The following is a 27,698-nucleotide window of genomic DNA, read 5'->3' on the forward strand; positions in this document are numbered from 1 at the left end:
TGAATCATGTTAATGTTTTACTTAAAATCCCTATGTTTTTCTCTCATCCATTCCAGTAAAAGCCAAAATCCTTAGGCTACCTAAAAAGGCACAATATATCATTGCCTCTTTTTCAGTGTTTCTCAGACTCAACAGCAGCATGTCCATCTTAGGAATTTTGTGTTTGTTCTCTCTTAACCAGATAACTGCTTAATTTTCTTTATTCTTTCTAATTTCCATTTAATTAATATTTTTGTGGCTGTCTTTTAATACTAATACTAAGGCTGTCTTTGAGCTCCTCAATGTAACCATGCTTGTAATTCATGAACCTCCTGCCTCACTTTCTCAGTTTTGGGATTACAGGCCTGTATTGCTACACTTGACCTCCTTATTTAAGGTGAACCTTTTCTATGAGACCTTCCCCAACTCCTGTATTTTAAAACCTTATTGTATTTCCTTTTGTTTAGTTTTTCTCCTTCATCTGGTTACTTGACCCAGAGCATGGTTTCCTATATGCTTATTAGTCTCTTTATACTTATTATAAATCTCATGATGGTAAGAATTTTAGTTTGGCTTTTTAATGTTGTATGTACAGTGATAGAAGAATAATTGACATGTATTTTAAGCTAATGAATGAATATATTCTACATGTTCAAATGTTATTTATTAGTGTACTTTATTCCCAAGAGTTTCAAGTTTTCCTTCTCAGTATTTATAGGACTCTTTCCTTTCTCTTAAGAATATTACTTATACCCCTCTCTCCTCCCCTCTTACCTAGATAGTTTTCTTCCTAGGTTTTTTGCTGTTTGTTTTCGTTTTAATTCTTTTTTTTTTTTGACACAGGGTCTTTGTAGATTTCTGTGTGCTGGAACTCACTATGTAGAATAGCCTGGACCCTAATTCCCAGAGATCCCTCTGTCCATTGCTCCAGAGGGCTGGAACCACAATGCCTGGCCTCCTTCAAGTTTTTTGTTTTGAACTGGTCAACTATTCATGTTTAGGATTGACTTGTAGTCCCCAACACTGGGAGTAACTGGGTCCAGTAGGACCCAGGCACACAGGAATTTTGCCTGACCAGAGGCACAGGTTCCTTCTGGTCTGGGCTGTTGCCCTGAGCAGACCTTTCGTGGGAACTCTGCAGCCAGTCCCACAATATCCAGAGGAAGCTCCATTCTCAGGGGCTCTAACACACCCAGTCTCACAGGATCACAGGAGCTTGACCAAACCAGGATCTCAGGGTCCCAGAGGCAGCTTGATTCCCAGGAGCTCTGACATACTCAGCATCTCAGGATCACAGGATCCCAGAATCACAGAACCACAGAGACAGCTGGATTCTGATGAAGTTCAGACATAACCAGGATCACAGGAAGGACAGGCTTCAGTCAGATATACCAAGGTTACATAGCATTAGAGATAACCAGATAGTGGGAAGTAAGCGTAAGAACATAAGTAACAGAAACCAAGGTTACTTGGCATCGTCAGAACCCAATTCTCCCACCATAGGAAGTCCTGGATACACTATCACACTGGAAAAGCAAGATCTGGATCTAAAATCACTTCTCATGATGATGATAGAGGACTTTAAGAAGGACATAAATAACTCCCTTAAAGAAATACAGGAGAACACAGGTAAAAAGGTACAAGCCCTTAAAGAGGAAACACAAAAACCCCTTAAAGAATTACAGGAAAACAAAGAGGTAAAGGAAATGAACAATCTTGAATGCAAAATCTAGAAATGGAAATAGAAACAATTAAAAAATCACAAAAAGATTGTAACCTTGGAGTTAGAAAATTTAGGAAAAAGATCAGGAGTCATAGATGCAAGCATCACCAACAGAATACAAGAAAATGCAAAAAACAATAAGCTCCTATCCCAAAACATCCAGGAAATCCAGGACACAATGAGAAGGATAATAGGTATAGAATAGGATAATAGGTATAGAAGAGAGTGAAGATTCCCAACTAAAGGGCCAGTAAATATCTTCAACAAAATTATAGAAGAAATCTTCCCTAACCTAAAGAAGAGATGCCCATGAATATACAAGAAGCCTACAGAGCTCCAAATAGACCGGACCAGAAAAGAAATTCCTCCTATCACCGAATCAAAACACCGAATGCACTAAACAAAGAAAGAATATTAAAAGCAGTAAGGGGAAAAGGTCAAGTAACATATAAGGACAGACCTATCAGAATTACACCAGACTTCTCACCAGCGACTATGAGAGCTAGAAGATCCTGGGAAGATGTCATATAGACCCTAAGAGAACACAAATGCCAGCCCAGGCTATATACCCAGCAAAACTCTCAATTACCATAGATGGAGAAAACAAGATATTCCATGACAAAACCAAATTTACACAATATCTTTCCATAAATCCAGCCCTTCAAACAATAATAGATGGAAAATACCAACACAAGGAGAGAAATTATACCCTAGAAAAAGCAAGAAAGTAATCTTGCTTTTTAGCAAGATGATAGCCACACAAACATAATTCCACCTCTAACAACAAAAATAACAAGAAGTAACAATCACTTTTTTCTTAATATCTCTTAATATCAATGGACTCAATTCTCCCCGCAAAAAGACCTAGACTGGATATGTAAACAGGACCCGGCATTTTGCTGCATACAGAGAACACACTTCAGTGACAAAGACAGACAATACCTCAGAGTAAAAGGTTGGAAAACATTTTTCCAAGCAATTGGTCCCAAGAAACAAGCTGGAGAAGCTATTCTAATATCAAATAATATCAACTTTTAACCAAAAGTTTTCAAAAAAGATAAGGAAGAACACTTCACACTCATTCATCAAAGGAAAAATCTACTAAGGTGAACTCTGAATTCTGAACATCTATGCTCCAAATGCAAGGGCACCCAAATTCATTAAAAAAAAAAAAACTTTACTAAAGCTCAAAATACACATTGAACTCTACATAACAATAGTAGGAGACTTCAGCTTTCCACTCTCAGCAATGGACAGATCATGGAAACAGAAACTAAACAGAGACACAGTGAAACTAACAGAAGTTATGAGCCAAATGGTACTAACAGATATTTATAGAATATTTCATCCTAAAGCAAAAGAATATACCTTCTCAGCACCTCATTGTACCTTCTCCATAATTAGCAATATAATTGGTCACAAAACAGACCTCAACAGATACAGGAAGATTGAAATGATCCTATTCATCCTATCAGATCACCATGGACTAAGACTGGTCTTCAATACCAACAAAACCAAGGAAAAGCACACACATATATATGGAATCTGAACAATGACAACTTGGTCAAGTAAGAAATACAGAAATTAAAGAATATTTAGAATTTAATGAACATGAAGGCACATCATACCAATACTTATGGGACACAATTAAAGCAGTGCTAAGAGGAAAACTCATAGCTCTGAGTGCCTTCAAAAAGAAAACGGAGATAGCTTACACTAGCAGCTTGATAGCACATCTGAAAGATCTAGAACAAAAAGAAGCTAATACACCCAAGATGAGTAGATAGCAGGAAATAAACTGAGGGCTATTATCAACCAAATAGAAACAAAAAGAACTATACAAAGAATCAACCAAACCCGGAGCTGGTTCTTTGAGAAAATCAACAAGATAGATAAACCCTTAGCCAGACTAACCAGAGGGCACAGAGACAGTCTCCAAATTAAGAAAATCAGAAATGAAAAGGGAGACATAACAATGGAAAACATAGAAATTTAAAAAAAAATCATCAGATCCTACTACAAAATCTTCTACTCAACAAAATTGGAAAATCTGGATGCAATGGACAATTTTCTAGACAGATACCAGGTGCCAAAATTAAAACAGGATCAGATAAACCATCTAAACAGTCCCATAACCTCGTAAAGAAATAGAAGCAGTCATCAATAGTCTCCCAACCAAAATAAGCCCAGGACCAGATGGATTTAGTGGAGAATTCTATCAGACCTTCAAAGAAGACCTAATACCAGTACTCTTTAAACTGTTCTACAAAAAAGAAACAGAAGGAACACTACCCAATTCATTCTATGAAGCCACAATTACCGTGCGTATTTTCCCTTGGAGATGGAATGGTTTTTGTCTAGTCAGGAGCTTGTCACAATTTCCTTTCATAGAGGACTTCATAAGAGATTTTTTTCTACTTCTATCATGTTTAATGTTTTAAATAGACTTTAAAAACTGGTTGAGTACATATTACTTTTAGCTTCAGAAGAGATCATGTATATTTAAGAGGCATTTAACTACAATAAATTACTTTGATGACTTAAAAATGTTAATAATGAGTTGTATATTTTAAAATAAATATATGTATTTATGTGTGTGTATGTGTATATGTATATGTATGTGTATACATATAAAATATATATAAAGATTGATGAGTAGTATCAGATTGGGTATTGGAGGTCATCTACTGAAACCTCAGTGTGCTTCCCTCTCCCTTGACTAAATTCTTCTCCACAGTGTATGCCAACTGACTACTTGGATTATATAACCTCAGGTTCTCATTCTTGGAAAAGTTGGATAAAAGACTGAGTAATTCTCTTTCAAAATTGTCCCTGGGTGTGTATAATATTGCTGTCCTCCTCACCTGTACATACTACTGTTCAGATTACAGACTTTCACTTCCATCCATTTTCAACATAAAGAAAAAACAAATTCCTGGGACATTAATATGCCACCGATATTGCAAAAATTGTTCTCAGTTAATCTTCTTTGTTCTTAAGTATTAATTCCCTTGAAATATTAGTTGTATTTTTAAGGCTTGTTTTTTTACAAGATATTTTCTTCATTTACATTTCAAATGCAATCCTCAAAGCTCCCTATACCCTCTTCCACCTTGCCCCCCAACCCACCCACTCCCGCTTCCTGTACTGGGGCATATGACATTCCCAATACCAAGGGCCTGTTCTCCCATTGATAGCCAACAAGGCTATCTTCTGCTACATATGCTACTAGAGACAGACCTCTGGGGGGTACTGGTTAGTTCATATTGTTGTTCCTTGTATAGAGTTGCAGACCCCTTTAGCTCCTTGGGTATTTTCTCTAGCTTCTACATTAGGGGCCCTGTGTTCCATCCAATAGATGACTGTGAGCATCCACTTCTGTATTTCCCAAGCACTGGCATAGCCTTGAGAGCTATGTCATGGTCCTTATCCACACTTTGGTTTTCCTTCTTGAGTTTCATGTGTTTTGCAAATTGTATCTTGGATATTCTAAGTTTCCAGGCTAATAGCCGCTTATCAGTGAGTGCATATCATGTGTGTTCTTTTGTGATTGGGTTACCTAAATCACGGTGATATCCTCCATATCCATCCATTTGCCTAAGAATTTCATGAATTCATTGTTTTAAATTGCTGAGTAGTACTCCATTGTGTAAATGTACCACATTTTCTGTATTCATTCCTCAGTTGAGTGAAATCTGGGTTCTTTACAGCTTCTGGCTATTGTAAATAAGGCTGCTATGAACATAGTGGAGCATGTGTCCTTATTACAAGTTGGAACATCTTCTGGGTATATGCCCAGGAGAGGAATTGATGGATCTTCTGGTAGTACTATGTCTAATTTTCTGAGGAACTGCCAGACTGATTTCCAGAGTGGTTGTACCAGCTTGCAATCCCACCAGCAATAGAGGAGTGTTCCTCTTTCTCCACATCCTCTCCAGCATCTGCTGTCACCTGAATTTTTGATCTTAGCCATTCTGACAGGTGTGAGGTGGAATCTCAGGGTTGTTTTGATTTGCATTTCCCTGATGATTAAGGATGCTGAACATTTTTTTTCAGGTGCTTCTCAGCCATTCAGTATTCCTCAGTTGAGAATTCTTTGTTTAGGTCTGTACCCCATTTTTAAAATAGGGTTATTTGGTTTTCTGGAGTCCATCTTCTTGAGTTCTTTTTATATATTTGATATTAGTCCCCTATCTGATTTAGGATTGGTAAAGATCCTTCCCCAATCTGTTAGTGGCCTTTTTGTCTTATTGATGGTATCTTTTTGCCTTACAGAAGCTTTGCAATTTTATGAGGTTCCATTTGTCGATTCTTGATCTTACAGCACAAGCCATTGCTGTTCTGTTCAGGAATTTTTCTCCTGTGCCCATATCTTCGAGGCTTTCCCCCACTTTCTCCACTATAAATTTCAGTGTCTCTGGTTTTAATGTGGAGTTCTTTGATCCACTTAGACTTGAGCTTTGTACAAGGAGATAAGAATGGATCAATTTGCATTCTTCTACATGATAACAGCCAGTTTTTGCCAGCACCATTTATTGAAAATGCTGTCTTTTTTCCACTGGATGGTTTTAGCTCCCTTGTCAAAGATCAAGTGACCATAGGTGTGTGGGTTCATTTCTGGGTCTTCAATTCTATTCCATTGATCTACCTGTCTGTCGCTGTACCAGTACCATGCAGTTTTTATCACAATTGCTCTGTAGTACAGCTTTAGGTCAGGCATGGTGATTCCACCAGAGGTTCTTTTATCCTTGAGAAGAATTTTTGCTATCCTAGGTTTTTTGTTATTCCAGATGAATTTGCAAATTGCCCTTTCAAATTCGGTGAGGAATTGAGTTGGAATTTTGATGGGGATTGCATTGAATCTGTAGATTGCTTTCTGCAAGATAGCCATTTTTACTATATTGATCCTGCCAATCCATGAGTGCCTCTAAAAAGAAACTAGACAGAGCATACACTAGCAACCTGACAGCACACCTAAAAGCTCTAGAACAAAAGGAAGCAAATTCACCCAAAAGGAGTAGATGGCAGGAAATGATCAAACTCAGGGTTGAAATCAACCAAGTAGAAACAAAAAGAACTAGTCAAAGAATCAACCAAACCAATAGCTGGTTCTTTGAGAAAATCAACAAGATAGATAAACCCTTATCCAGACTAACTAGAGGGCACACGGACAGTATCCTAATTAACAAAATCAGAAATGAAAAGGGAGACATAACAACAGAACCTGAGGAAATCCAAAACATCCTCAGATCCTAAAACAAAAGGCTATTCTCAAGAAAACTGGAAAACCTGGATGAAATGGACAAATTTCTAGACAGATAACAGGTACCAAAGTTAAATCAGCATCCGATTAATGACCCAAACTCTTCCATATCCCCTAAAGAAATAGAAGCAGTCATTAATAGTCTTCCAACCAAAAAAAAGCCCAGGGCCAGATGGGTTTAGTGCAGAGTTCTATCAGACCTTCAAAGAAAACCTAATTCCAATTCTCCTCAATCTATTCCACAAAATAGAAACAGAAGATACTCTACCCAACTCATTCTGTGAAGCCACAATTACTTTGATACCTAAACCACATAAAGACCCAACAAAGACAGAGAACTTATTACCAATTCCCCTTATGAATATCGATGCAAAAATACTCAATAAAATTCTCGCTAACCGAATCCAAGAACATATCAAAAGAATCATCCATCATGATCAAGTAGGCTTCATTCCAGCAATGCAGGGATGGTTTATTATACGGAAATCTATCAATGTAATCCACTATTTAAACAAATTCAGACAAAAACCACGTGATCATCTCATTAGATGCTGAGAAAGCATTTGACACCCATTCTTGATAAAAGTCTTGGAAAGATCAGGTATTAAAGGCCCACATTTAAACGTAATAAAAGCAATATACAGCATACCAGTAGCCAACATCAAACTAAGTGGAGAAAAGCTGGAAGCAATCCCACTAAAATCAGGGGCTAGACAAGGCTGCCCACTTTCTCCCTACCTCTTCAATACAGTACTCGAAGTCCTAGCCAGAGCAATTAGACAACCAAAGGAGGTCAAGGAGAGACAAATTGGAAAGGAAGTCAAAATATCACTATTTGCAGATGATATGAGAGTATATATAAGTGATCCTAAAAATCCCACCAGAGAACCCGTAAACCTGATAAACAGCTTCAGTGAAGTAACTGGATATAAAATTAACTCACACAAATCCGTAGCCTTACTTTACACAAAGGATAAACAGGCTGAGAAAGGAATTAGGGAAACAACACTCTTCACAATAGTAACAAATAATATAAAATACCTTGGGTGTGACTCTTAACTACGGAAGTGAAAGATCTGTATGATAAGAACTTCAAGTCTCTGAAGAAAGAAATCAAAGAAGAACTCAGAAGATGGAAATATTAGTTGTATTTTTTTTTATTTTTTATTATATGTAAGTACACTGTAGCTGTCTTCAGACACTCCAGAAGAGGGCGCCAGATCTCGTTACGGATGGTTGTGAGCCACCATGTGGTTGCTGGGATTTGAACTCTGGACCTTCGGAAGAGCAGTCGGGTGCTCTTACCCACTGAGCCATCTCACCAGCCCTAGTTGTATTTTTTAATGTGGAGATTTAAATGTACTATCTTTACCTGGAAAGCCTTTCATTAAATATTATGCTATAATTACTGGTAATGTATTCATTCTTCTGCCTCTAGTTGTTGATAATAGCACTGAGTCTGTAGTAACAGCTTAATATGTTTGGTTGATGTATCAGGAGCATGTGTGTCTATGAATGTTTCAAAAAAATAGATATTCCGTAGATTCATGTATCCTATTAGTATTATAAATCCCAATGGGAGTTTTTGAAAGTTCTGGAAAAAAAAGAAAGTCATCATAGAGTCTATTATATACTAAAATAAAGCACACAGCTTACATATGACAGTATGTTAACGATATCATCTATATGATGTATTCATTTACCTGTACATTTGTATGTGAATGTGTCTGAATTCACTAAAACTTTTTTCTGAGGGACAGGGAAGTTCCACTTGATGGGTAGTCATTGTAATAAAAGTATTTTATGCTGCTTAGCATCTTTTAATGTTCCATTTCAATAATATACTAACTTAAGCAAATTATACTAATTTTTTTAGTGACACATTTGATATTGCCTGGAATGTCAGAACTGGTATTCGCCAAAGCAGACTACCAACTAGCAATACTTCCTTGCTTGATAAAGATGGGATATTTGCTAATTCAGCAAGCAGCAAACTCCTGGAAAGAGCTCATGGAATTCTCACGTCAGTATTGGTTGTTAAGAGACTTTTAAAAGGACCATTTTACTAAATTTTCTTACTGAACAAATAATGAGAGATGAAGTATTATTTTCATGGGTATAATTTTGATGGAAAAAGAGTAAAAAATGTACTTTGTTCTTAAAACTATGAGTAATGCATTATATCATTCATTACTTTGTTTTCTTTTTCAGTTTCCCTATTCACTAGTAAAACTCAGAATTGGTTAAATGTGTTAATTTCAGAGAATGATTATTATTATTCCTGTTAGAGAAACAAAAAACTTAGCTTTTTTAGGATTTCTTGTCCTTTTTACAATTACTATTCTTCAAATCTAGCCCTTGGACAGGAAAATCCGATGCACATGGCGAGTGGTAGCATGTGTAGTGTCATCTCATGCTTACCTTTCACTACCTGATGGAAGAACTAGTTTGGACATGGAAATAACTAGGCATGATGTTCCATTAAACTCCAATAGATTTTAGTTGATAGAATTAACGTATTTTAGGCATTTTCTAAGCATTTATTTTAATGTGTCATAAACTAGATTTATAACTGAATTGGTGTCCTGAATCTCTATGGAAGTAATTGCTTAATAGTAATTTACATAAGTCTTGCTCTACTCTGGAAATGTGTCTTAACTCACTTAATTCTTTCAACAATGCTAAGAAACGTGTTATCTCACTTTCCTCACTTTATAGTCTATCATAGTAAAACCAAGGGTTAGAGGAGTACTACTTTGGTAGGGGAACCTATTCATGACAGGCCTTTATAACTTCTCAGCCAGCATTCTAAGCATTGAGCTGCATTTGCTCTTTTTCCAAACCCTTAATAAAAAAGTTCATTTTCGTTTATGCGAAGGAAAAATGAATAGAAAAAATTTAATTTCTAAAATGAAAGATGTTTTGTTGAAATGTGTATTTTTAACTATTAATGAAATTTAGGCACATCTTAAAAATCTTAAAATGGTAGAAATAAATCTTGGTAGGTGTTGGAAAGTAGAACCCTAACTACATATAAGAAATCGAAATTTCGGGTTCAAAAGTACAGTCCCACATCACTAATCTTCAGGTACAACTCTGCTTATTCCCAAGGTGCAATGCTGGTACTCCCTCCATGTCTTGTCCTCTCTTACTTTTTTCTCAGTAATATCTGCTTGATTGAGTCAGTTAAGGTTTTGTGTAGAGGGCCCACATTCTCCAAAGGAGGGGTTTAGGTGTCTTGAGAAGGCTCTTTTATCACTCATTTATAATGTAGATTTTTTATTTTTCTTCTTCTAATGAATGTTTGTCTTTATAGGAGAAACAAAAATTTCCGGTCAAAACCTGTTCTTCCAAAGGTGAGTATTATGGAAAAACTTTTTTTATTTCCTTGTTAAGTAACTATTTTTTATTATTTGTGTCACCAATGTTTATAAATCAAGGATAAGAAAAACCTTATTTACTTCCAAAATAGAGACTATGTGTACTTTGTTGACTCCATTTTATTCATTTAGTTTTTAAAGATTTCTTTATTATTATATCTAAGTACACTGTAGCTGTGTTCAGACATCCAGAAGAGATCTCATTAAGGATGGTTGTGAGCCACCATGTGGTTGCTGGGATTTGAACTCAGGACCTTCAGGAGAGCAGTCAGTACTCTTAACTGCTAAGCCATCTCTCCAACCAGTTGATCCCATTTTAAAAGTAACAAAGTCTTTTAGGAAATGGACAAGCCTAATAGTTCAGGTAGATAATTACTTGTGACAAATACCATCCTTTAGTTTCTATAAAAGCTCTGAATATTCGTTCTGTTTTATAATTGATACTTTAATTTTTTTTGAGCCAGCTTAAAGTGAAAATCTGAATTCTGAGAACATTTCTAGTTAGTCATTATATAACTCTCATGTATTACAGATATTACACAGTATTACTATAAAGAGTTAAATAGTCTGTTGTAAATACTTAGGTCTGCTGTTGTAGTATAAACACAACTCTAGATAATACGAAACTGAACAAGTATGTGCATATGCTGATAAAACTTTTTTTATGAACACTGAAAATTACAGTTATGAAGTAGTAACAAAAATAATTTTATGGGTGAGGTCACTAGAACATGAGGAACTGAATTAAAGGGTCATAGGATTAGGAAGGTTGAGAGGCATTGCTCTAGACCATGGGGAGAGGCTTTAAGCAGGTATTTAAGGGATCCATTTTTTATTGCATTTCCTTTCCAAGATAAGAGATATAGTATAAGCAGAAGTCTAGCAATTCAGTAGAGAGATTCATGAGTAGATAAGATCAAGGAGACGAAATGACAAAGACTGAAAATGGTCTGAGGGACTTAAGGGACACCATCAAATGGAAGAATCTGCATATTATTAATGTATCTGAAGACAGAAAGAAAGGGACAGAATATTATTTCAAAGAAATAATGGCAGGAAAGTTCCCAAGTCTAGGGAAGTAAGTAACAATCCAGAGCCAAGGCAGTAAATAATATAAATCTAGAGAGACCTATACAAGACATAGTATAATCAAAATAGTAAGATAAAAATTTAAACGCTGTATCTTGTTGTATATATGTCCCATAACCCCCTTACTTAACAATCCTGCCTTTCAAAATGGAAGCAAATTGTTTCAGACAAAAGCTGAGAGTGTTTAGAACATGATACATGTCCTTTGTTAGAAATACTATAAGCAGTTCTTCAAGCTGCATACAAATGGTGCTAATTAGTAATGTGAAAACATAAAAGTATAAAACTGAATGGTAGGGACCAAAAACCATTTGGTACCTAGGTGATAACACACTGAAGGCTATGTATTTTGTAGCTAGGCACTTCTTATTAAATGGGGAAAAGATAGGGTTATGATACATGTCTTAGGGTGTTACTACTGTGAACAGACACCATGACCAATGCAACTTATAAAAGGACAACATTTAATTGGGGCTAGCTTACAGGTTCAGTCCAGTATCATCAAAGTGGAAGCATAGCAGCATCCAGGCAGACATGGTGCTAGAGGAGCTGAGAGTTTTACATCTTCATTTGAAGGCAGCTAGGATGAGGGTCTTAAGCCCACACCCACAGTGACACACCCACTCCAACAAGGCCACACCTCCTAATAGTGCTACTCCCTAGGGCAAGCATATACAAACCATCATAATACAGATGCCTATTTTTGCCACTTCTAGTAAGTTAATATCAAAAGTCTGTGCCAGAGAAATTAGGCAATTAAAAAAACCAGTTTCTTCTTTATAAAAAGAAACAAAAGTCACTCAACTTGTAATGGAAGTAGTGAAATAGTCTCTGTTAACTTGTGACATGTTATTAAAGCAATCTCTAAAAGTCCTCTTATAAAATAATTTCTGAATTCAGTAAAGTTTGAGAACAGATATAATGTAAAAAAGTCATGCTTTAATAGACTACTCTACTATCTGAAGAAATTATAAAAGCAATTCTGTTTATAATAGCACCATAAAATAGAATACTTAATAGTAAAATTAATCATGGAAGTGAAAGATCTGTCTCTAGAAAATTGTGAAATATTGATGAGACGAATTAAATACAACACAAAGAATGGAAAGTGAGCTTTATAATTTATGGCTTAGAAAAAAATACAAAGATAATCTCTAGCACCTATTGGGACTGACAGATTTTTATATGGGATGTAGTTCCTATAATTTTCATGTCACTTTACACAGAAGTGGGAAAAAATAGTTTTAACATAAATACACAAAGTTCCTCAATAGTCAAAGCAAGGCTGAATAAAAAGAATGAAGCTTGAGGTGTCATGCTGTCTGTTGCTACTTAAAGAGCCTTAGTAATCAAATGAACTAAAAAGCTGTAGTAATCAAAATTGTGTTAAATACCAATTTAAAACAATGACAGACTTGAAAGGTGAGTTATTGAGTAAAAGTACTTGTTGCATAACCCTAAAGCCCTGAGTTTAAATCCCAAGAAGTCACCTATGATTGTTTATAATAAGTAGCATGCATCTCTATATATTTCTAATGTTTGTATAGCAAGATGGGAATTAGAGACAGAAGAATTCCCAGAAGCTCATGGTCTGTCTGGCATATGTAGTAGCAGAATAAGGAACTGTTTCAAACAAGGTGAATGTTGAAGGGTATGCCAGAACCCAGATCTCGCAAGTAAACACCTTTGCTAAAATTAAATGGCTTTGCCTTTTATAATTCATGTAGAGGGTGTCTCATCCCATTGATGAGTGGTGAGCTTCACACATGATTAATCAACACAGAGGAAAAGGGGTAGAGCCCTTATCAGTGTAAGCACTTTGATGAAAAAAAAACATTTTTCACAATTGGAAATAATTAAAGCTGTCTGATGATATTTTTTATGTATTACACATACACTTATATAATGTTTTCTCCTTGTCTTTAGCATTTGCTGGAGGTAAATTCTTTGAAGCATCTGACAAGATTGACCCTTCAGGATCGAATTACCAAATCTCTTCTTCATTTGCACAAGAAGAAGAAACCTCCCAGTATCAGCGCTCAGTTTCAGGTTATTACCTATTCTACTGATGCCAAATGAAATCTGTTTCTGTTTTTCTAGATTGTTGAAGAATCAAAGTGAATTACAAGATCATTGATGTGATATGTTTCATATGTGTAAGAAGCCATAGTATTGAGTGCTTTTATGAGAAAGGGAGTTAGATTGTATTTCCAAGAATCAAAGGTTTTTCTTTAATAAAATAGAAAGTGGAGTTAGAAAGGTTTAACCCAAAGCAAGTAGACAGAAGAAAAAAACATAAATAGAATTCTGTGAAGCTATGAGAGGAAGAGGGGCTGGAGAGATGGCTTAGCAGTCAGAGTGCAAATATGCTTGCAGAGGATTCAAGTTGGGTTCTTAGCACCCACATAAGGTGACTCACAACCTCAGTCCACCTCCTGGGGATCAGGTTCTTTGGGCCTTTATGGGCAGCGGTGCTATATAGTACATAGATACATACAGACACACAGAGACACATATACAGACATACAACACACACACATATAAATAAAATCAATCTTGTAAAAAATTTTACAAGGAAAACAAAACCTAAAGACGGTTGGAGTAAGTAAACAAAAAGCTTTGGTTCTTTAGCAAAAACTGGTATGCCACTAGCCAGAATAACTGGAATATATATACAAAACCAGCTATAGAAGAGAGAGCATCACTGCATCCTCTACAGATATTAAATTAAGGTCATGCTTCTTTTCTGGATGACTTTAAAAGGTGGTCAGAATGGAAGAATATCAGGATAGAGCATGGTCAAATAAGCTGTAATACGAGCACTCTGAAGGCTGACATAGGAACATCAAAAGTTAAGGTCAGCCTGAGCTACATAGCTTGTTACAGGTAGGTCAAGCTTGAACAAATATAAAGGTCCTACCTAAAAACAGAGATAAAATTACCCAAAATGTGCATTTGAATAAAGTTACTTATTGAATGTGAAAAGCAGTGAATAATTATTCTCTCTTTAGATTGTTCTGAAATGCATCTGCAATAATAGCTATTGCCAGAGTATCTATTTTTAAGATTAAGATTAAACTGTATTAGTTATCCTCAGCAATTCTTGATTTAACCCGAATGGGATTACACACAATTTCCTTTTCAGAAACAAATTTTTCTATGTATGTATAGAAGGTTGTTTTGGTTTTTTTTTTTTTTCATATTTTGCCACAGTTGTTTATAAGTCACTTGTTGTCAACTCTTAATTAAAAGAGCATTCTAATGACACAACTTTTATTGCAGGCCTCCTTAAGCAAGCTGATGGAGACACTTGGTCAAGCAGAACCATATTTTGTAAAATGTATTCGCTCAAATGCTGAAAAGGTAAAAGTACTGTATACATGCCAGCATATCACTCAGCTTACTTCAAAATGAAGTCTGAATTCCCTTCAAGATAGAGAAGAACTGTGCATACTTTTTGTACAGAAAATAATACTCCATAAATTATTATTTATAGCTAGCCTTTATATTTCCACACTTATGCATCTATAAGTTATTTGTGGATTTGACTCAGTATGTACTAGAATTTGAGAGGAAAGTATTACTACCCCTTGAAATTCCATGAGAAAAAATTTATTTCCTGTGAAAATTTTATATACTCTTAAAAACTAATTAGTCTCCTCTGTTGTATATAGTCTATGTCTCTTGCTTAGAAATTTTTACCTGCCGGGTGGTGGTGGTGCACGCCTTTAATCCCAGCACTCGGTAGGCAGAGGCAGGCGGATTTCTGAGTTCGAGGCCAGCCTGGTCTACAAAGTGAGTTCCAGGACAGCCAGGGCTATACAGAGAAACCCTTTCTCAAAAAAAAAAAAAAAAAAAAAAAGAAATTTTTACCTATACCTTTTCTATTGCAGTACCTTTAATTAGTACTTGACAAAATATAATGTGTAAATATGTTTGTCATTTTTATGTTCATTAAAGGAAAAATAGCTTGTATCTAAAAAGCTTAAATATAGTAGATATTAAGTTCATCTTTCTTGATTATTTATTTGCATGCATATCTGCACATTGCCACAGTACACATGTGGCGGTCAAAGGACAACTTGTAGGAATTATCAGCTATATTTTACTTTATTTTAATAATCAGTCTGCACTTCTGCTGTTTAAAAGCTTTGTGTTGGGGCTGGCTAGATGGCTCAGTGAGTAAAGGCTCTTGAGTCGAACTTTATCACCTTTGTGTTCTCAGAACCCACATGAGAAGGAGACTGATTCTCATAAGTTGTCCTCTGACTTCCCCATGTGTGTTATGGTATACATATACCCGGTGCACATACACACACTCACAGACACACACACACTGTAGTTGAGTTGCTTCATTAGTCCATGGCTTACATATTTCATCTGTGTAATGGTCTACTGTAATTATAATATTAAATTCATAGTCCTTTAATAGCTTACAGCTATGAAGTGCTTAGTTCCTGCTTGTATTGAATAGAAGTTTAAGTTTCAATTATTGAGACCTCACTGTTCAAAAGTTGAGTTAATAAAATGTATCAGGTCTCAGGATAAGTTCTGAATATATGTAACATATATTTATACATATAACACATAATATTTGCTGTTTTTAACAAAATCTCAATCATTCAATTTTACCAATGACGACTCAGAATGCAGATGCTGGGGTGAAAGCCTGCTAGCTCAGAGAGGCAGAGAAAACACCCAGCCCAGAAGGCGGAGTGTCCTTTTCAGCCCATATCCCAGAAGGAGAGGGAAGTTGTTCTTCTCCACAACGTCTCAGAACCCCCACAAACTGAATGTCCTTCCCTTCTACTTCCTGTGCATCTCTCTATCCATCCTCTTGACTTCCTCTTACTCATTATGTTTTTTCTATGTTCACTCCTGTCAACTGGCTGTTTGCTTCACCTCTTGTCCTAAGGTTGACTTTATTTAATCCTGATAACAATAAACAGAAAGCTCTTGGATTAATTAATTTCTAACAACTAGAAACAGGTTTTTCCAGTAAAAAAGAAAAAATACAATTTTGAGTTTCACAGTGTGATTAAATATCCTGCAGCATATGTTAGCTTTCATTATCATTTAACATAAATTATTCATTTGATTTTTTTCCTTGATAGCTTGTATGTTCCATTTGGGATTGACTTAGAGGATTATTAAAAATAATATTATGAGACTAACCTGGAAGTAATATAAGAAGCTACAAATACATCTCTTTAGAATGCTTAGAAAAGTAGTTTCTGAGATACCTAGGTGTGGTGGGCCTCTTTCCTGTGAGTGCCTGTGTAGTAAAGGAGTTTCACATTCCCAGGACTACAGGATTCTTTCTCCTCTTTTTCTGTTTGATGCCTATGTCGTAAGCAAAAGTATTATAGAAATAAACAGTTTTTGCCTTTTAGTAGGAGAATTTTGTCAGTTCTAAGCCAAGGTGACAAATGAAGTAGGTAAGTTATTTTTTGGTGACAGTACTAGATAAACATCTTGATGAGACACAAAATTCTAAACAACCCTTGGTTAAATGTATCAGTGCCATTAGTTTGTAGTCACTGAGCTGTGTGTGAGGGCTTTGGACATTTACATTTCTACTGAGTATTGCAGGTCCTTTGCCTTTATGACTAGAGGAGCTTAGATTTCTCCTTCATTACTCTAAGGCAAGCAGTCATCTTCTCATAAGTTACCACTTCAACTGCATCTTAATCCCTTAGTCAGTCCCTGGATACTTAAAGTTCAGCTGTACTTTTAAGACAAATCAGAATTTGGAGAATACTAACGTTTTTCTTTGTTTGTTTTAGCTGCCCTTAAGATTCAGTGATGCCTTGGTACTAAGACAGCTTCGGTACACTGGGATGCTGGAAACAGTTAGAATTCGCCAATCTGGATATAGCTCCAAATATTCTTTCCAGGTTATATGTTTCTTTCATATATTTAAATATACACACACACACACAAACACATATATTCACATCACATAAATTGTTTCTACATATCTGGATTTATATATCTATAGATATAGATATCTTCGGGACTCATTTGCCTCTTTTACTATTTTTATACAAGTTGTAAAAGCATTAAGAGACTACCCAGTCTTTTGGAAGGACAGAAGTATGTTGGACATATGTCATGATAGAATATAGTACTTGGCTATCCTCATTTGCTCTGAATGTTTGCCAATGTTTAGTTTAACCATAATTTAGCAGTTTTCACACTGATTTTTTTCCCCATAATTGAAATAATTCAATGAGAATTAACTAGTCAAATAAAATGTTTCAGTTGGTTTTCCCTGAAGTGTTCTTAGTAAGATGTCCTATCTATGAAGCTATAGAATGTTATTCAGCAATCTGTTCTGTGTGTAAGAATTATATTGGAACCTTTCAGGAACTAAGCAGTTTTTGCTGTGTGGAAAGAGAAAACTTGATTCTCAATTGTATGTTCCAATAGCTGATGTATTTCCTATCACCCCTTTACTAAGATTTCAGTTTCTTGCTAAATAACTTTTTTTTTCTCAAAAAGAATAATGAACTTCTGCCTTTCTTTTTAAATTCAATTTCCATTTGGTAGCATAATGTTTCAAACTCAGTATCTTTCCTTCTGTTGGTTTTAAAATTATGTTTTCAGAAGATGTTTTTAGTTTTATTTTATGTTTATGGGTGTTTTGCCTGCATGTGCCTCACATGCACCATGTGAGTATAGTTCCTTTGAAGGGCAGAAGCAGGTGTCACATTCTCCCCAACAAGTTACAGATTGTTGTTAGCAGGTGTGTAGATACCTGGACTATAACCCAGATCTTGGGAGAGTGTCCAGTGCCCTTAATCACTGATTCATCTTTCCTGCCCCTCCTATTTATAATATTTTAAAGTAATACTGTGTCTTTTTCACCTTACTTTTTTATTAATAAGTCTTGTTCTTTGACAATTTCATATATATATACATATATATGAAATATATATACATATTATATATACACACACATATATATATATGCATGTATATATATATAATTATTTCTGGTTATTCCCATATCTACTCTCTCTTATCAGTTTTCTACCCCTCCCAGTTTACCTTTTACTTTTAAAAGAATGATTAAACAGGCCCTAGAATACCTTCACTTGTGTGGCTCACTGCTCTCTTACAGAGTATTCTGATATTTCCCCCCGTTGCCTCACTTTAAATAAAGTTTTATTTTTATTAAAAGGCTGAGAAACCCATCAATAAGAGGATAGTCTGTTTAGGGCGTATTACTCATCTAGTACTTTGTAATCTGATACCATTTTCGTTTTACTTTTTTAGGATTTTGTTAGCCACTTTCATGTACTTCTTCCCCAACATATTATTCCATCTAAATTTAATATTCAAGATTTCTTCAGAAAAATAAATATTAATTCTGATAACTATCAAGTTGGAAAAACCATGGTAAGTGTGTATGGCCTTAGTCAAAATTGAGAGTTTTTTATATTTTAATAATACCTTTCTTTGTCTATGATTTTTATGAAAAGATAGTTTGCTTCAGGTTATTACAAGGAAATTGATTAAGCTAGTTGGTTTTTTGTTTACATATCTATCGATCTACCTTCCTTCCTTTTTATATCTGTCTATCTATCTAATCTATCTACCTACCTTTCTTCATCTATTTATCTATCTACCTACCTATATACCTTCCTTTCTATAATTGTCTGCCTGTCTCTCTCTCTCTCTCTCTCTCTCTCTCTCTCTCTCTCTCTCTCTCTCTCTCTCTGTGTGTGTGTGTGTAAGTTAGAGGAAAACATGTGGAATCAGTTCTCTTTACCATGTGAGTCCTAGGGATGAGACTCAAGTTTTTGGTCTTGGTGGCAAGTGCCTTTACCCACTCTGCTATCTTGGTTGCCCATAAATTTGATTTGTTGTTGTTGTTCTGTTTGTGTATGGATAATGTGTGAATGCTAGCACACCCATGGAAGACAATTTTCAGGAGTTGGTTCTCCCTTTATTTTAGGTTCATAACTGACCCCAGGACCTTTATTCTTTTTATTTATTTTTTACTTTTAATGGCTTAGCAATAAAGGTGCTTGCTGTCAAGCCTGATAACCTGAGTTTACTCCCAGATCTCATATAATAGGTAGAATAGAACTGACATCTATAGTTGGTAACTGACCTACATACAACCTAAAATAAAATGTAATTAGTATTAATCATTAGAATTTCTGGCCAATTTTCTGACTACAGCTTCATCTATATTTCAGACTATTTCTAAGATATTATGTAGTAATGACCAACTGCCATTTTCAACTATTACCTTTTATTTATATTTTTTCCTCCTCTTCCTTCTCCTCTTCCAATTTTCAAGGAGAAAAACCATAATCATCTTGGGCTTACCCTGTGATTTAATCCTTTTGTAAAAACTTTTTTGATTCCCTCCCCCCTTAGGAATGAATCTCATATTTCAGCCTGTTTCTCTATCCTGATTCCCCCCCTTTTATTTTTCTCCTTAGCTCCTTTCCTCTGTATTTCTTTGACAATATTAAACTGCTGTTTTTGCTCTATTTTAGTCATTTTAAAAAATTTATTCTACCCATTTATTAAAATTACTTAAAAATGGTGCTTTTTTGAGTTTTCCAATTTTTTAAAAATAATTTTTTATTAGATATTTTCTTCATTTACATTTCAAATGCTTCCCCAAAAGTCCCATATACCCTCCCTGGTGCTTTCTATATATTGACCTCATGTTCAATTATAATCCCAATGGATTACATTTATCTATCTTCCTCACTTGCACTGTCTGATCCTCCTTGTTGTTGAGGCAACAGTACTACATACCTACAATCTAAACACTAGATTGCAGTATCAGGAAAACCACTTATTCACTACCATTCTTGGCTGCATAGAAATTTAAGGCCAGCTTGGGCTATATGAGCATTTGTCACAAAATATAAGACATATAACCCCCACTTCCATACTGTAGCTTCATAATAGCTCACAGTACTTTGTGAAGGTTAACATCGAGTGGTTTTAGTTTTTTTTAACTTTTCTAATTGCTCAGATAGGATTGTCTATCTCCAGTTCTTAGTAGTTTACTCTTTAACTCTTGTTATATAATATCTGACTGCTCCTAAAGATGAACTGTAGTTCTATTTCAAAGAGATTTTTCTAATTTATACTTTGTATATACCTGCTTCTGGCTCTGGGGAGTACGAAGACTTTAATGTACACTAGACTTCAAGTATATGGTTATCGTTGGTTCCTTCAGGTTATAATCACTTTTTAAGATCTGTGGCTTTTAGTTTTCCCCTTAATCCAACATTTTCAAAAATTGTGTCACACTATCTGGTGGTATCCTGATCTTTTATAGTAATATTTTTTTTCCATATGAGAGGTAGTAATGTAGCATAGTGATTTGACAGTGGAAACTTGTTGCTTTTCTCACTTTCCCAGTTCTTCTCTCATGAGCAAGTATCTTTTTTTTTCAGTTTGAGAATGGTTACTTCAGTCCAGATGATAGATGAATGGCGCTTTGTTTGCATTTCTGCCATTACATGTGTTCTCTGAAAGCTTACCACAGAAATAATAATGCATGAATAATTTTCAGTTTTTCTTAAGCTTTATTCCTTGTCCATCTTCCTTCTCATAGGTTTTCCTAAAGGAGCCTGAACGGCAGCACTTACAAGATCTGCTTCATCAGGAAGTACTTCGTAGGATCGTGCTGTTGCAGCGGTGGTTTAGGGTCTTGCTCTCTAGGCAGCAGTTCCTTCATTTGAGACAGGCATCTATTATTATTCAGGTAGGATGAAAAAGGGATTCTCTATGTGAAAGTGACTTTGTTTCACCTTCATTTATTAACCAGAACCATTTTACTGTGAAACATTAATAATGAAACCTTAGTGATGAGAATGAATCATGCTTATTTCTTTTTTTTTTCCTTTTTATTTATTCTTCTCTTATATATTACATCCCAACTGCAGTTTCCCTTCCCCTCCCTACTACCTTTTTCTCCCGGATTCACAGGCCCCCACTCTTAACCTCCCCTCAGATAAGAGTGGCCATGTAGGGACATCAACCAAATATGGCATTACAAGCTATAAATAGGGCTAGGTATATATTCTCACATCACAGCTGGATGAGGCATCCAGTAGGAGACTGTCTCTGCTTCCCCTGTTAGGAATCTCACAAGAGCACTGAGCTACACAACCATAACATACATACAGAGCACTTAGGTCAGACCCATACTGTGAGCCCACTTGAGTCCTAGTCAGTTGTATTCAGTAGGCTGTGTTTTTGTGGTGGTCTTGATCCCTCTGGCACCTCCAATCCTTACGCCCCATCCTTTATGGGACTCCCCTAGGCTTTTGTTTTCTAAAGAGCCAAGTTTTTACTTATTATCTTACATTTGAGTTGTCCTTGGATAAGTAGTCTGACCTGTGGGTCTCATTTTGCTTTTGTTTTGCCATAATCCTTAACGGCTACTTTATGGAATTTTTCCCTTGATGAATTTTTGCAGAGGCCTTTCCATTCTCTTAGTTTCTTGTTGTCATCAGCTTTAGTAAGGTTGATTTAGTGCGTACCATAAAGGGTCTCCATTAACATGGCAGGTAGGCTCATCAGTTGGCTGCAAAGATGGGCATGGCACTTGCTTAAGGCTTTGGCAATTCTGTGGATCCCATCTGTTACGGCATTTCGGTCTTAGAAGAGGTGATCTTTTGCACCTCCTGTAAAGTAGTATTAAGTTCCAGTACACCTACAGCAGCAGTGCTTTGTTTGTGCACAGCAGCAGGTTATAGGTGGGACCAAACCTGGACCAACCAAAGCATCAACACAACTCAGTGGCAGCATAGAAAGAGCTGTTGTTATTTTTAACCACCAACAAGTTAGCTACATATACTTAAAGTGTAGATGTAGAAATTTATCCTATTTTACTTTTTCTATGAAACGAGTGGTAATGTGACAGCCATTTTCTCTTTTCTTTTCCCTTAGCGATTTTGGAGGAATTACCTAAATCAGAAGCAAGTCAGAAATGTGACTGTGGAGAAAGATGCTTTCATAATGGCTAGTGCAGCTTCCCTTCTTCAGGCATCCTGGCGTGCTCACTTAGAGAGGCAGCGGTACTTGGAATTACGAGCTGCAGCTGTCATTATCCAGCAGAGATGGAGGGAACTCTATAGGTGTAGGCACAGGGCTGCTACCTGTATACAGTCAAGATGGAGGGGCTACAGGCAAAGGAAGAAGTACAAAGAACAAAGGAATAAAATTATCCTGTTACAGTCAATATATAGAGGATTCCGAGCACGGCAAAGGTAATCTTATTTTAATGAAGTTCCTTCTGATTTCATAGTTCTTTGTTTAAACCTCTGCTTTAATACTTTTGTTATTATGTTTTTATCACTAGACTGTGATAAAACTCTACTAGTTCTAACCTGTATTGTCTGTGCAAAATTAAATAAATGTTCATTGAATTAAATCAGATTGAAAACCTGTGGTCATAACTGCTAAGAATAAACTTGTACATTTGGTTTAATCATATAAATTTGGAAATAGTCAACTTTTTTTTTTTACCTTAACATTGATCTCTATTGTACTGTATTAAATTAATGATATTAATGGATTATTAATACAGTTAACATTTTGTCTAGGCTATTCAGTTAGGAATTATTCATATAAAGAAGAGACTAATTTGAACAAGTACAATCAAATTAGTTTTAGAAACATATTCATGAGTACAGAGGTGCATACTAGTCCTACCTAAATAAGGGATCTAGGCAGGAAGATTACTTGAGCGTGAAGTTTAATGCCAGCTTTGATAGCAAGGCTCTACCTCCAAAAAGTATTTCTATTGAAAAATATATAGTAAATGTAATTGTCTTTATTGGTAACCAAGAGCTGTCTATAACCCACTTTGTCTATTTTTGTATAGATGTAACGCTTTAAAAGAGGAAAAGCTGAGAGAAGCAAAACTAGAGCATGGGCTGGTGCATGTCAAGGCATGTGGATCTCTAGAGATCCAGGGTTCAGACCCTTCTGAGTGGGAGGATCGTTCCTTTGACAACAGAGTGAAAGCCATAGAAGAATGTAAATCTGTGATAGAGAGTAATCGAATTAGCCGTGAGAGTTCAATGGACTTCTCAAAGGAGTCTCCAGACAAGCAACAGGAGAGAGGCAGACGCCAAAGTGGTACAGACTTACAGGGAGATGTGATTGTAAGACAGAGGCCCAAGTCCTTGGAGGATCTACATCAGAAAAAAGTAGGTCGGGCCAAAAGAGAAAGTCGGAGAATGAGAGAATTAGAACAAGCTATATTTAGCTTAGAATTACTGAAAGTCCGTTCTCTTGGTGGCATGTCTCCTTCAGAGGAACGTAGATGGTCTACAGAATTGATGCCTGAAGGCCTTCAATCTCCACAGGGTACACCTGATAGTGAGAGCTCTCAAGGGAGCTTAGAACTTTTGACCTGTGATGAGAACCAAAAGAGCAAACCAGAGTCTCTCATTTTAGATGAGGGAGAATTGAAAATTGCATCACCCAATACATTTACCAATCCAAAATCACAAGATAATGCCCTCAGTGCCTCAAGTGAGACAAGCTCTACATTAGCTGGAAAAGGAGCATCCTCTGACTCAGAGCATTTGAAGAATGGGACTGCAAAGGAAAAGCTTGTCTGTAGTTCTGAACCTATCACCTGTAAACCCCAGCTGAGAGACTCTTTTGTTTCAAGCAGTCTGCCTACATTTTTTTATATTCCTCATCAAGAAGCTCTGAAAACAAGTTCCCAACTAGACACAAGTATCCAAAGAAACAAACTACCAGAAAGAGAAGCCATTTTGAAGACGACTGTTACTCAGGATATTAACAGAGAAGCCAGGAAGTGTCACTTTTCAGGAGATCAGATGACTCCTTTGAATACGGATTCTTCATGTACTGTGCTTAAGAAGTTAGAAAAGCTGAATATTGAAAAAGAGAAAAGGCAAAAGAAGTTACAACAGCAGAATGAAAAAGAAATGATGGAACAGATTCGTCAGCAGACAGATATTTTAGAGAAGGAACGTAAGGCCTTCAAGACAATTGAACAATCACGAACTGAGGCCTCTGTCTTGGCACCATCCTTTTATCAGCCAAGACAAAAAGTAGAGAGGCCATGTTCTCTGTATATCCAAAATACTCCGAGTAAAGGAGAAGCTGGTGTACTAGGTTCCCCATCAGCAGTCACTAAAAGAGATGCAGCTCTTACCACAAAAGATAGTCCCTCCATTCATTTACCCTCAAAAGACCGACCTGTCACCCTGTTCTTTGAAAAAAAAGGAAGCCCATGCCAATCTAGAACTGTCAAGGAATTACCGAAGACAGAAAGAACGAGCACCCAACATGATGCTGCCTATAAACTCTCTAATAATCGCAGTACAGAAAGAGACCACTTTAAGTCAACACACTCTTACAGCCACAGATCTGATGACCCTTCCAGAGAGGGAAGTTCAAGAGCCATTTTCTTCACACCAAAAGACAATATTACTCCCCTGTAAGTGAAATTGGTATTTTTATATGTTAAGTGGGGGAATTTCTCACATAAGTTTGTTGAAGAGCTTTGTGTTCTGCTCTGTGTACATAAATGCTGCTCTAATCTGAGTTTTTTCCGCCTCTGTGTAAAGTATAGATAATTATATCCTAGGAATCCTTGGATGTAGATAACACATTTTTTTTTTGGTATTCTTCCTTATTAATTGAAAAATCATTTGTAAAAGGCAATGTTGTGCTTATAAGTGTACCAGACATTCAACATGTTGTGGTTGCTGAAGGACTATGAAGTGTAGTGATCCAAACTGATTATTGTGAGGCTTTTCAGAACTTAGCATGTTTTCTCACAGCTGTTGGCCTATTTATAGTCTTCATTAATGTCTTTGTTTTTTGTATGATAATTACATATAAAGCTTAGTATCATAAATTTTAAGTGTATGGTATAGTATTAATTGTTATGTAAGTTGTTATACAACATGTCTTTTTCATCTTATAGTGCTGAAATTGACTCACTCTTCTTTTTCCTCTCTTCAGTTGCTGACAACTATCTTCTACTTTATGACTTTTTTTGTTTTTGTATTTTTGAGACAGGGTCTTGCCATGTATCCCTTGCTGGCCTGGAATTTGCTATGTGGAACAGGCTGATCTTGAACTCATAGGGATCTGCCTGTCTCTGTCAACTAAAGGCATGTGCCACCATGCCCAAATATGACTTAATTTCCAAGAGTCAAAGTGCTTTATGCATCTATTATAAGTGGGAATTCTTTTTATTTTTTATTATTAGCCACGGAAGCATTTTAACTCATAGAGGTCATGAGAAGCTGTTTTCTGGTTTAGGTTGTTTGTTTGTTTTAAATTCTGATGTTTGGGATCAAACCTGGGACATCATGCATGTTTATCAAGCAAGCACCAGGCTTACACAGCTGGCACTCACTGAGTCATCTCCCCAAACTTCATTTATGAGAGTTAAGGAAACGATTTCTAATGAAAAAATTAACTTAACAGCTAGTGTTGTATGTTATTGTCTATTTTAAACTAGTCTGATGCTAGTAGTTAAGTCATAACTCCTAAGGAGTTTGAAGTCTAAGGATGAATTTTAAAACTGATAATACTAAATTAATTAGTGCCATGAAAATCTAAGTACTGCTCAAATTTTCACCAGATTCTGACAGTCTATTTCTATATAGAAATTTAATGGTAAAATAGTCTTGCCACTGTTTTTTTTTTTAGACAAAATTAAACTTTCACAACCCAGTATTATAGTATTTGTATTGTTTGGCGCATACTTCATTTTGCTTATTAACAATTCTTATTCTGCCATTGTTAGTATTAGCCTCAAATTTTAAAGGTAAGATAGTGGTTAGAAACTTCGAAGAGTTCAGAAAGTGATTTTTTCCTAACCAATAGGAACATCCCAAAGTAAAACAAGATCTTCATTACTATCATATTTTATAATTATGTGAAAAGCCTGTTTAAGACAAGAATCCTAAAGATGGAAGGGATTTAGAATTTTTATTTTCTTATTATTGAATTGACTTTGGTTCTTTTTTAAAAAATTATTTATTTTCATTTTCTTTGCATTGGTGTCTTGTCTACATGTAGGTGTATGTGAGGGTGTCAGATTGTAAAGTTACTGATAGTTGTGAGCTGCCATGTGGGTGCTGGGATTTGAACCTGAGTCTTCGGGAAGAGCAGACAATGCTCTTTTTTTTTTTTAAGCTTTAGTTCTTTTTTAAAGATTTATTTATTTATTATATGTGACTACACTGTAGCTGTCTTCAGACACTCCAGAAGAGGGTATCAGATCTCATTATGGGTGGTTGTAAGCCAGCATGTGGTTGCTGGGATTTAAACTCAGGACCTTTGGAAGAGCAGTCAGTGCTCTTAACTGATGAGCCATCTCTCCAGCCCCAGACAGTGCTCTTAACCACTGAGCCATTCCTCCAGCCCCTTGACTTTTGTTCTTATCTAATTTTGCTGCTGCCTTTCTTAAATGTATGCCACCATAGTGGAATATATCCAGTGATTAGCACAGGAGCCTCTATGAATTCATCTTGCATGTAGATTCTTGATTATACTATTGATTGGAAAAGAAAAATAAATCTGGGGACTTGGGAGGTAGGTCAGTGGCTAAGAACACTTGTTATACAAGCATAAAGACCGGAGTTTGGATCTCCAGCATCCACATTAAAGTAGAGTGTGGCTGCACACATATGTAACCCTAGTTCTGTGGCCAGTGGAGACAGGAACATTGCTGGAGATTTCTGGCCAGTCATCTTAGCCAAAAAAAAAAAAAAAAAAAAAAAAGAATAAAGAAGGTGGTGCACACCTTTAATCCCAGCACTCGGGAGGCAGAGGCAGGTGGATTTCTGAGTTCGAGGCCAACCTGGTCTACAAAGTGAGTTCCAGGTCAGCCAGGGCTACACAGAGAAACCCTGTCTTGAAAAACCAAAAAAAAAAAAAAAAAACCCAAAAAACCCAAAAAAATCCAAAAGTACACTCCAAGTTCAGTTAGAGATCCTATCTAATGGAGACAGACAGATAATAACACAGCAGAACATCCAGTGTTGTCCTCTGGCTTTCACAGGATAATGCAGACATGTGCAACTACCTACTTATTTGCATGTGTGTATGCCTGCATGCACAGGCATGAGAATAAATATAATAAATGAGATTCTGGATTGACTAAGATTTGGAATTATTTATAGAATTTGATAGACTTCTTTGACTTGTCCTGTACTTTTAATTTATAATTCATAGTAGGGTGTGGTGGCACAACACTCCGTAGGCAGAGGCAGGC

The 27,698-nt window shown here is 36.0% G+C and overlaps 1 protein-coding gene and 1 long non-coding RNA gene across 10 annotated transcripts in view; one reads left to right on the top strand and one right to left on the bottom strand.

Annotated features, from left to right (window-relative positions):
• The window catches only part of Myo9a (myosin IXA), a 195,800-nt gene that overhangs the window by 112,402 nt on the left and 55,700 nt on the right, over window positions 1-27,698 (top strand). For all 9 annotated transcript variants that reach the window (XM_085844683.1, XM_085844685.1, XM_029481617.2 and 6 more), the window contains 9 exons: window positions 8,842-8,988; window positions 10,282-10,321; window positions 13,361-13,483; window positions 14,717-14,797; window positions 17,221-17,331; window positions 18,716-18,838; window positions 21,030-21,179; window positions 22,370-22,689; window positions 23,307-24,902. In XM_085844683.1, coding sequence (XP_085700809.1) covers window positions 8,842-8,988; window positions 10,282-10,321; window positions 13,361-13,483; window positions 14,717-14,797; window positions 17,221-17,331; window positions 18,716-18,838; window positions 21,030-21,179; window positions 22,370-22,689; window positions 23,307-24,902 — 2,691 coding nt within the window. The remainder of the gene's footprint in view (window positions 1-8,841; window positions 8,989-10,281; window positions 10,322-13,360; window positions 13,484-14,716; window positions 14,798-17,220; window positions 17,332-18,715; window positions 18,839-21,029; window positions 21,180-22,369; window positions 22,690-23,306; window positions 24,903-27,698) is intronic.
• The window catches only part of LOC115031932 (uncharacterized), a 113,011-nt gene that overhangs the window by 20,695 nt on the left and 64,618 nt on the right, over window positions 1-27,698 (bottom strand). The gene's annotated exons all lie outside the window — the stretch shown is intronic.

This window comes from Mus caroli, unplaced genomic scaffold (genome assembly GCF_978045245.1).
Source record: "Mus caroli unplaced genomic scaffold, Mus_caroli_1 scaffold_11, whole genome shotgun sequence".
Lineage (NCBI taxonomy): Eukaryota > Metazoa > Chordata > Mammalia > Rodentia > Muridae > Mus > Mus caroli.